The sequence below is a fragment of the Cervus canadensis genome, chromosome 5, assembly GCF_019320065.1.
Source record: "Cervus canadensis isolate Bull #8, Minnesota chromosome 5, ASM1932006v1, whole genome shotgun sequence".
NCBI lineage: Eukaryota > Metazoa > Chordata > Mammalia > Artiodactyla > Cervidae > Cervus > Cervus canadensis.
In genome coordinates, this window is record NC_057390.1 from 47,294,591 (window position 1) to 47,306,130 (window position 11,540).

At 39.0% G+C, this 11,540-nt stretch overlaps 1 protein-coding gene across 1 annotated transcript; it reads left to right on the forward strand.

The window, feature by feature from the left end:
* The first annotated feature begins 285 nt into the window (after window positions 1-285).
* IL1A (interleukin 1 alpha) lies at window positions 286-11,128 on the forward strand. The gene is made up of 7 exons (XM_043470469.1): window positions 286-341; window positions 972-1,026; window positions 2,340-2,388; window positions 4,018-4,240; window positions 5,825-5,998; window positions 7,781-7,902; window positions 10,057-11,128. Exons 2-7 carry the CDS (start codon window positions 980-982, stop codon window positions 10,246-10,248), a joined length of 807 nt encoding a protein of 268 aa, XP_043326404.1. The 5' UTR covers window positions 286-341; window positions 972-979; the 3' UTR covers window positions 10,249-11,128.
* The last annotated feature ends 412 nt before the right edge of the window (window positions 11,129-11,540 follow it).

The following is an 11,540-nucleotide window of genomic DNA, read 5'->3' on the forward strand; positions in this document are numbered from 1 at the left end:
AACTTAAATTTCCTGCTCTTTTCCCCTTTTTCTAAGACCACATGTTTAAAATTGTTAACAGCAAAAGCAATAAGTAAATGAATCAAGTCAGAAACTCCTGGAATCTCTAGGAATTTTTCCTGGAAACACTATATGCAAGTACATAATTTGTCATTATTTGGACCGGTATAGGTAGAATGAATTTACATACAAAACAGAATTCTTGTAAATTCCCAGTGACGCAATCGTGGCCACGCCCACTCCGGAGCAGACAAAAGGCGAGGTAGCCTGGCTCAGTTCAAGCCTCCACGCGAAGACCAGGGAGCCAGTCATCTCATTGTTGCTAGCTCGGTTCAGCAAAGGTATCGTCCTTATCACATCTTTGGCTCTTAAAATATTTTCCTCCTTGGCTGTGATCTCTCAAATTGCCTTCTCTGAAGCTTAAGCCTCTTCCTTCCTTTGCCGTCCCTCTCTGGTTTGGCGGGTGAGTTAGAATCATAGTCAGATTTCAGAAAATGATTCTCTCTCTGCTGGTGGGAAATTGAGCGACAGAGGAAATGATTTCCTGTGAAAGCAGTAGATTACAGCCAAGCCTTCCTTTCGGGGTAGTCTCTGCTATCCAAAACTATTCAGAGAAAACTGGGAATTTCTAACTCTTTCTCTCTCTTGCAACTGTATAAATTAAATATTTCATGCTTTGGGGTTTTTTGGTTTTGGTTTTTTACTTATTCAAATTTTCATCAAATGCCTACCAAATGCAATGCATTGCGTTGGATGCCTAAGAGATACTGAAATTCTAACAGAAGTTTACAGTCTAGCAGAGGAGGCAAATACATATGCAGATCATTCAAAGGCAGTGAAAAGAAGAATGCTGAGTGTGGGCTCAGTCATTCACTAAGTGTTTTAGAAGCGCAGAAGGGAGGTGGTTCCCCTTGCAGGTGTCTTGTTCACACACTGGCCAGACTGACAGCTACTGGCATTTTCTGTTGCAGAAGTGAAGATGGCCAAAGTCCCTGACCTCTTTGAAGACCTGAAGAACTGTTACAGGTAGGAAAGAGATTCTGTTTGTTGTGACTTAATGAGGGAAGCAAGGCACATTAGAATCCAGCTAGGAGGGATTTGCCACGGAGTCCAGTGGCTAAGACTCTGTGCTCCCAGTGCAGGGGACCCAGGGTTCCATCCCTGATCAGGGAACTAGATCCCACATGCCGCAACTAAGACCTGGCTGAGCCAAGTAAATAAAATAAATATTTTTTAAAAAGAAAGAATTCAGCTGGGATTACAGTAACTAGCATGGGGCAAGACCAGCAGAGTCTGTAGAGATGTGTTCTACCTCTGAAGTCAGGGCAGGTTCAGAGAAGACTCAGGGAAATTAAGTATCCAGCAGGTAAACCAAGGTGAAATTTTTGACAGGGAGATGGCCATTTTAGAAAGATTACTTTTAAGGTCTCCTGACTCCTGGCAGTTCTCAACATCTACTTAGACCCAGCTTCAGTCAAGTTCACATGCCCTGCTACAGCAATGGATTGTCAGAAAGAGAAACCTTTCTTAGGAAAACTTGATCTCAATCTGGAATGCGAAATGGCTTCACAGCAATTTGAGCATGTGAAACCTACGCAGTCAGTCTCATTCAGATGCAAGAGAAAGATAATAAATAAAAAGTTTAAACTGTAGAACACCTTAAACAGATGCAGTGTTCCACAGTACCTACACACTAACACAAAGTAGGCGATGGAAATGTTGCCTGGATGTTTTGCAAAGTATAAATGATTAAATCTGTTTTAGTGAATACATGAAAGCAAAGTGTAACAAATAACCTATTTGATTCAAATTTAGATGAAGTGCTTCAAAAGGATTTCTTTCTTAAGTTTAAATTTTTTCCCTGAAATTCGATTACCATTCTTCAATCCATTAGCCAAGCCTCATTTTTTGGTTTGTTTTGGTGAGGGGGGAGCTAGTTTAAAAAATTTTTAATTGAAGTATAGCTGACTTACAAAGTTGTGTTAGTTTCAGGTATACAGCGAAGTGATTCAGTGTTATATGTATATATGTATTTCAGATTCTATTCCATTATAGGTTATAGTCCCTGTGCTATACAGTAAATTAGCCAAGCCTCATTTTTATCGATAGAGTACAAGTAAAGTTCAAGGCCTGGCCTGATGATTACTAATTTCAGATTATCGGGTACAAATTACTGTATGGATGCGTATGCATAGAGGTCCTTAATTTTCAAAGATGACAGTAATGGCTATGTGTGTGTGTGTTAGTAACCAAAGCTAGTTTGGTTATTAAAATATGTTGCCCAGTGAATGTAGTGATATAACAAACAGAATTAAATTCTCATCATCTCGTTTTAACAGTGAAAATGAAGACTACAGTTCTGAAATTGATCACCTCTCTCTGAATCAGGTAAGCAAATGACTGTAATTCTTAGGAGATTGCTCTCCTTACGCAGTATTTTCTCTACTAGAACAGCAACAGCTTGAATCTTAGATGCGTTTGTTTTGCCGTCACTAGAAGTCCAGAGATATTCATTTCTTCATGATAAGTGAGGCCAGCTCCCTCTGTAGACTAAGAGCTGATGGCACCCTTCATCTCACTGGATTTTCCCAGAACAGAGCAGAACGAACCTGAAACTCCAAGAATGGAATCTCCTGGGTCAGCCTTCCATCAGAAGGTTGCTTATGCCCCCCAGGGCCAGCACCCTTGGGCTACTTCCCCAGGGGTCTTAAATGATATGCTGTGGACCTCCTCTCTAACATCAGCTCCGGAGATTAGAGATAGCTTTCTAGATCTAATAGTCCATGAAGCTAAGGTGGAGGAAGCAGGCCAACTGAAAGTAAAAAATCTGCAGTCATTCAGATGCTGTGTTATTTCGCTAAGAGACCACACATAGACAGTATAGGTTCTGCTTTGTATGTCTTCGATACTGACTCTAAAAGCTGTATCTAGAGGAGTATTCCTAAAATATTTGAGCCTTGTCAAGTAGATGTTTAATCTTCTGGGGGGAACTAACTAAGTCCCTCACTAGCATCACTTGAAGACCTGAATCATCACAACATCTCTTTTTTTTTTTTACTGAAGTGTAGTTGATTTACAATACTGTGTTAGCTGCAGGAGTGGGGCACAATGATACATTTGTTTCTGATGTTTTCCAATGTAGATTATTACAAGATACTGAATATAATTTCCTGTGCTATATAGTAAATCTTTGTTGCTTATCTATTTTATGTATAATAGTTTGAATTTACTAATCTCATATCCCTAATTCATCCCTCCCCACCTTCCCTCTCCCCTTTGGTAACCATTCAGTTTGTTTTTTATGTCTGTGAGTCTGTTGCTGATCTGTATATGGGTTCATTTGTTGTGTTTTTTTTTTCAAGTTTTTTTTTAATAATTTTATTTGTTTATGTTTGACTGTTCTGGGTCACTGCTGCGCGGGCTTTTTTCTAGCTGCGGCGGCGGTGGCGACTCTTTGTTGTGGTGCTCGGGCTTCTCAATGGGGTGGCTTCTCTTGTGGCAGAGCATGGGCTCTAGGGCACATGGGCTTCAATAGCTGTGGTGTGTGAGCTCAGTAATTGTGGTTCCCGGTCACTATTGCTCCACAGGAAGTGGGAACTTCCCAAACTGCCTTCTTAGGGCGATTCTTTACCACTGAGCACCCAGGGGAGCCATGTATTATGTTTTAGATTCCACATGTAAGTGATATCATACAGTAGTTGTCTTTCTCTGACTTACTTCACTAAGTATAACAAGGTCTCATTTTTGAGTCTGAAGAGGGATGACAAAAAACCTTGCCAAGATCACATCCTTTGAGAGAAATCCTAAAAGGAGAGGTGGGAGGAAAGGGGGAAAGGGGAGGGATACAGAGAAAAGGGGGAAGGAGAGTGGGAGGAGGGAAAGACCGATGAAACGTGGGTCGCCAAGACCAAAATGGCCATTCTTCTCTCTAAGACTGTTGAATAAAACTCCTACTGTAAAGGAGTCTTGTTCACTGGCCGTGGACAGCCTCTCAGCTTCTATTTTCCTTCATCGCAGAAGTCCTTCTATGATGCAAGCTATGAGCCACTTCATGGGGACCACATGAATAAGTTTATGTCCCTGGATACCTCGAAAACCTCTAAGACATCCAAGCTTAGCTTCAAGGAGAATGTGGTGATGGTGGCAGCCAATGGGAAGATTCTGAAGAAGAGACGGTTGAGTTTAAATCAGTTCATCACCGATGATGACCTGGAAGCCATTGCCAATAATACAGAAGAAGGTAAGGGGTCAAACGCAATAATATCTGTTTTCAAGAAAATGCAGACGGCAGAGTACAGGCGGAAATAAATCCTAAAATCAGAGTAACAAGAGGGCAACCACCCATTTGTCTGATAATTATAAGAAATGAAAATTAATTTTTATACTTCTGCAAAGGGAAGAGAGCAGTAGGTACTTGAGCTTAGCATATGTGCTCACAGGCTTACTTGGTGGCCATATGATTAAGTCATGTGACTTCTAGCCTATTGGCAGAAAGTAATTATATACCATTAGTGAGTGACCACTTATAAGTTATGCTATTCCACATACTAGTTATGTCTTGGGCAAGTTACTTAACCTGTCTGAGCTTCAGTCTCCTCTACTGTAAATGGAGTTAATCCAAGCCCCTAATTGTTGTGAAGATTAAATGAGTCAACACTTGCTAGTTTCTGAACTAAAATAATGCCTGGCACATAGAAAATACCTAATAAGTGTTTGCTATTATTGTTATTATTACTTTTGCTAATACTACAAACACTACTAACTTATTAATGACTGCATTATCTGTAACCTTCACAAGAACTCTGCATTCTCATTTTATATGTGAGGAAACTAAGCTCAGTGAGATAGTGACCTGCCCAAAATCTCACAGTGTGTAAGGGTAGAGCATCAAATCATATCAGTTCTACCTGACTATAGATGTCATGAGTTTTTTCCCATGCCTTTACTGTACAAGCCTCTTTGTGAACTATAAATCTAATATTTTTAAAGTAACAGTTGATCACACATGTTCACCTAGAAAATTAGAAAATATAAGAAAAAAAATTAAAATTACTCGTACTACCCCTCAGAGTTTACCACTGCCAGCACTACGTTACTTTCCTTATAGTCTTTTTCGTGTACATACACACAGACTAACAAACATGATGAACATTCCCAGGATCAACTGTGTGCAATTTAATAGGCAGCTTTTTTCATTTATCAATACATAAAGGACATTTTAGAGCACCAGTTTTTCACCAATATATGTAATGTGACAATGACTGGCTATATCAATAAATCTTGATTTCTATCATCATTTACTTCCTCAGTGATAAAAGATTCCTGGAAGTAAAATTATTCAGAGCCATGAAAATTTGTAAAGCTTCGAAACATACCACCATTCAGAAAGGTGGTAGATAGAAAAGAAAAAAAACTTTTTTAAAGCAGACATTTATAATGGCACCTCAGTGACATATAAAATTTTTAGTGGATTCTTTTCTCAGGGTGCATTGATCTGAAAATGTAGTTGGAGAATACGAGGAGTCTTCCTGGTTACTTACAAACCTCCAAACAACCAAAACAATTGTACATGTGATCTCTTTTAATAAAAAAACAACCATTGCCTGAAGAAAAGAATCAAAGTTTTTAGAGATAAGTAACCACAGGGGTAATCCTGGAATCAATTCCGCTGATAGGGTGATTTCACTTCTTTGTCAATTTCCTCACCTCCTTTGGGATATTCTTCAGGTGCCTTCAATAACTACTTTGTATGCTTGTAGTAGAGCAGATACATCATCAGTGTTTGTACTTGGACATTAATCTGAGCTTGTGATAATGGTTTTAGAAATCATCAGGCCCAGATCAGCACATTACAGCTTCCAGAGTAACGTGAAATACAACTTCATGAGAGTCATCCACGAGGAATGCATCCTGAACGACGCCCTCAATCAAAGTATAATTCGAGATATGTCAGGTCCATACCTCACGGCTGCTACATTAAATAATCTGGATGAGGCAGGTAAATGGACAATTCTGTCATCTCCCCATCTTTTAAAAAAAAAATTGATTTTATTTATTTATTTATTTTTGGCTGTGCTGGGCCTTCATTGCTGCAAGAGCTTTTCTCCAGTTGTGGGGAGCAGGGCCTACTCTCTAGTTGCAGTGCTCTGGCTTCTCATTATGGTAGCTTCTCTTGTTGGAGAGCATGGGGGCTATGGGGGACTCAGTCTTCAGCAGTTGCAGCACAAGGGCTCAATAGTTGTGGTTTCCAGGCTCTCAAACAGTGGCTAAATAGTTGTCCACCACATGTGAGATCTTCCCGGACCAGGGATCAAACCCTTGTCTCTTACATTCACAGGCGGATTCTTTTACCATTGAGGGAAGCCCTCTCCTCAGCTTTTTATTTCTGCATTTCTTTTAAGCTTTCTGCTTTTAAAGAATAAACCTCTCTAGATTCCTGGCTTTGCACATGAAGCCCATCACCCCTGGTTTAAAAAAAAAAAAAAAACTTCTGGACCCCTGGTTTTAAAAAAAAAAACTTCTAGGTTAGGCCAGAAAGTTCAGCCAATTTCAGTTAAATCTGAAAGCTTTAACAAGTGTTCTAGCTCTGAAAGACTAAGGGCAGTAAAAAGCTTTCTGAGGTTTTCTCTCCCTTGGTTCTCTGACACACTCTTATCCTCAGATTTTAAAAGTAAGGAAACTGAGTCTCAGAAATATATAATGACTTACCCAAATTTACTCAGAAGCCAATGAGGAACCTGTTGATCAAACTTCCTATTAACACCAAACTAGAAAGAATCCTTATCTTTGATAGCATAATTGTGAGGCAAAGCACCCAATAATTTTAAAGAAAAAAAAAAAGAAACCAGGAAGATTTGCATGTGTTCTGAAGAATGAAATTTAGGATCCAAGAAATTTTGTTACACCGAGCCAGCTTCCACATTGCACATATTTTTAGCTTAAGGACATGTCATCAGTAAACAAAATGATTTCCAGAGATCAAAAGAGGTTACTCTGTGCTAACAAGCAGGGCTGTTTCTAATTGGATATATTTCAGCTAACATGCTTTCTACTCTATGACATTCACAAATTATTTTGTGTTCTACAAAATAAATTGTTTTTCTACTTGATATTATTTCACACAATTTCCCCATATATGGACAGAGTATATGTTATTTGCCATTTTTAATGGTGCTAGGATATTCAGTCATGTTGCTGTGCAGGTGTCCAGGGTTTCCTCTAAATAATTCAGTTGCACATGTCTTTGTATAAATTATTTCTTTTTCTATGAGGGTATTTCTTTGGAGCATATTCCAAATGCTGGATTTCTAGGCATAAATAATCTTACAGCTCTTATTAAGCATTGTTCTCTAAGGAAAATTGAACTGCTTTTCACTATTCTTAGCAACATATGAATGCATCAGCTTCCCTAAATCTCCCCATTTTGCTCATGACTTCACAAATTCCAGGGTCTTATCCCATTAATATAATTATAAGAGATTCAATAATATTCCACCCACAAGCATTCATTCAACATAGAAAATTCTAAAGTCATTAGGTATTTACTTTCCTAGTAAATATGGCAGACATTGTGAGGGATACAAAGATGTATCAATATAAATTCCATTTCTGAGCTTCAGGTACTTACATCATAGTTGGGGACATAACTACACACACGCACACACACACACACACACACACACACATACATACATACACACACATACAGCATCTTCATAAACATTTGATTTTATACAAATACAATGGATTTACTTTCTTTTTTGGCTTTTCTCTTTGCCAGTGAAATTTGACATTGTTGCTTATGTATCAGAAGAGGATTCTCAGCTTCCTGTGACTCTAAGAATCTCAAAAACTCAACTGTTTGTGAGTGCTCAAAATGAAGACGAACCTGTCTTGCTAAAGGTCAGTTGTTCCCAGTCTCCAATCTACCTTCATTTACAGCCCATGCATTTGTAGATGATCCCAAGAGGCAGACATCCCTAGCAGGATGACCCAGTTCTTTCCTTCCCACCACAGTTTCACCTGCCCACCTACCTTCCCGTCCTACTTCTGACCCACTATCCCCAGAGGCAGTTCTAGGCAGGATCTGTGAGACAGCAAGATAGAGCAAGATGGCAGTGGCAAAGTACATAAAAGGCAAATTGCCTTCTTCTTGCTCTTTTCCCTGCCTGATCCTTATTCACTTCCCATTCCTGGGCATCTGTTTATTCCATCACTCTTTGAGATTTACTGACACTTACCTGACCTATGTGACAGTAGGTGTTAGGACAATGGAGCCTGCCTCTAAGAAACTCAGTAAGCCACTGAGATCAGGGAGGATGAATCACCTGTCAAAGGGTACAAAGCAAAAAGCTGTGAGCCAAGCCCCAAGCCCTCCTGACTCCACCTCCTCCCTCTCTTCATTGGTGCCAGTTTTCTGTGTCATCCCAGCCTCCTCTCCACTACCACCTTCCCGTCCGAACATAAAGACATAAACACATGCCCACTACAGCCAAATGTTTCTCCACTGACTAGTAGGTGATTCTTATTCACTAAATGTATAATCCACCACCCAGTCCCTCCCCAACTAGGATTTATGTGGGTGCATGTGTTTCTCTTCCTGGATCAAGTGAGATGAAAGTGATGTCTACAGAGTAGAGCAGTAGCTTCATTCGTGAATTCACTCAACAAACGCTGTTTATTGAGAGCCTTCAGTTTTTCAAGCAGAGTGTCAATAGCTCAGTAGACAGTAGTGAGCCAAAGCCTTATAGAACTCAATCTTCCGAGGAACACAGGAGGCAGACGAGCCAAATGACCAGCAAAAAGGGCCAGATGCTGTAAAGTCAATGAACAGGGTGCTGAGATAGAGAAAATAGGACCATACTGTTTAGACAGAGCTCCCTGTGAGAAGAGAGCTGTCAATAGAAAGGAGCATACCATCAAAGGGGTGATGGGGCAAGCATTCCAAATAGAGGGGTCTGAGTGTACCTAGCCCTAGACCTTCAAGAGGTTACAGGTGAGTTTTAAAGATCAGAAAGGACACCCGAGGATCTGGAAGCTAGGGTACCCTGCAAAAGAGGAAAGATAAGTAGAGGAAGGGAATTCAAACTGAGAAGTGTCCTGTTTTTGCATATTTTTTCTAACTTGGAGAATAGAACAGAAAGCAGGCAATAGAGTCCAATTAGGATGCTGTAATAACAGTTGGGGTGAGTGAGGAGAATTGTGAGACAAGTGGAAAGAAGGAGACAGAATCTGGTTATATTTTGGAGATTGAACCAACAGGAGGAAGAGGGGAAATTCCATTTACTGAGATGGGGGAGGGGGGGGAAACAGGAGAAAAATAGGTTTGGAAAATAAAATCCTTGTTGACATTGAAAACCCCAGGGAAACCTCAAAAGGATGTTTAGTTCTTTTAGATTAAAAGAACAGAGAAGCATCTCAAGTTAGAATTTGAATTTTGTTTTTCCATGAAAGCACTTTCAGACTTTTCTCATACTCACAAGAGGAGTATGATCTAAAGAGACTACAACTGTCAAAAAATTGTCTTGAAAGGATTCAACTGCTGATATGCCTGGGAAGTTGTGTGTGTTGGGGTGAGGTTCTTTTTACCTTCAATTGTTGACTTAAATATAGAGATAAACATGTCTGAATTCTAAATTACTTTCCCAAAGTATGCTTTGAACATTTAGAGGTCAAAAGGTTTTCAGGTCTTAGAGTCATTCATGCTCAGATTTGATGCAGAATGCTTTATGCCTGTGTTGGAGGCACTGTTTCACCCTACCTCTCAGGATACAACAAGACACTAGTGTACTTGACAGTCTTCATGATGAAATTGGATTTCTCTCCACTTAACTAAGGAAATTAATTATTATGAATAGACAGGGCCATACATCTAATAGGCATGTAATGAACGCTTTTGGAATGAACAAATGAATGAAGAACTTGTATTATCATGTTACGTAGTCATAGTCCTAAAGTGCTGTGTTTCGCACGAAGGCCAAATGCCAAAGGATTGAGGTCACTTCTTTTTTTAGCATCTTCTTGTTCTCTAACAGATCTTTGTTCTCTGTATCCTAGGAGATGCCTGAGACACCCAAAATCATTAAAGATGAGACCAATCTCCTCTTCTTCTGGGAAAAGCATGGCTCTATGGACTACTTCAAATCAGTTGCCCATCCAAAGTTGTTTATTGCCACAAAGCAAGAAAAGCTGGTGCACATGGCAAGCGGGCCACCCTCGATCACTGACTTTCAGATATTGGAAAAATAGCCTTGATTGTGCACTCTACTTACTTGTAAAGTGGTGACCATCCGTATGTACTATGTACATGAAGGAGTGGAATCCTTCGCTGTTAGTCACTTGCTGAGCATGTGCTGAGCCTTTGTAATTCTAAATGAATGTTTACTCTCTTTGTAAGAGAGAACACAAAGTCCAGTAGAACCAACACTAACATATAATGTTGCTTGTTATTTAAAGAACACCCTATACTTTGCAAACTACCAAACAATTTAATTATTATTCTGCACAATAATCTTGGGAAGACTGAGGCTACTATCTGTGGCTACAAAAGGTTCTTTCCACATTATAGATGAGTAAACTAAGGCATAAGAATATTAATACCCATGACAGCAGTTGAAATAAGCCATGGACACACAATTTCATTCCAACTGCTCAGCTTCTACTTTTAAGCCACTGATGGGCCCTTTATCAAATACTGTAAGTTTCTGGGGTCTCAGTTTGACCATCTTCAAAATCAAGGTAATGATGACTATAGTCCTCCTACCTCAATAGTATTTTATGCCAATGAGTTCATTTAAGTAAAATTTTTCTTGAAGCTGAGCCTCAAGAAGAATTCAAAGTATGAAATGTTGTTTTAAGTTATTATTTATATATGCATATATATTTATAACCATTATTTCTAAGATATTATTATTATTTCTAACATATTATTATATTTATGGCAATTATATTTATATTTATGGCAATCCTTGCAATCTCTGAGTATGACCAGGTATCTTCAATAATAGTAGACAGTGTTTTCCAGGCTGAGTGAGTTTGAGGTACTAAAGCACTTTGGTTCAAGTTGTGCCTTTTCCATTGTCATGAACTTCTGCATTCCAGTACCTGGGAGCCCTGTGATTATGATAATAAATTTATATTAATTACTTTGTTTGTCTGAGATGGTAATTGGCCAAAATCTTTCACTCCTCTGCCTTTAAACTTGATTTGGCATTCTTGTGTGATTCAGTTTCATCTGCTATTGAATCCTACTAGCTAAAATGGGATGAACTTAACTTTGGCAACCACGAAACAAGCATTATCTAAACTTTTTATTCTGGAACATAAGCAATGTTCCTGCTAGGTTCCAAAAGTTCTGATCCAATCATAGCGTTACATTATCATCAACAATGAGAACTGACACATTATTATCAATCATAATTGAATAAAGCTTAAAAAAGTAAATCTGGCACATTTTAACCATTAGTTTACTTCATGGTATAATTAGGAACAGATGATAAGAGTTCATAAAAATAACTATAATTAGTGTCATTTTACAAAAC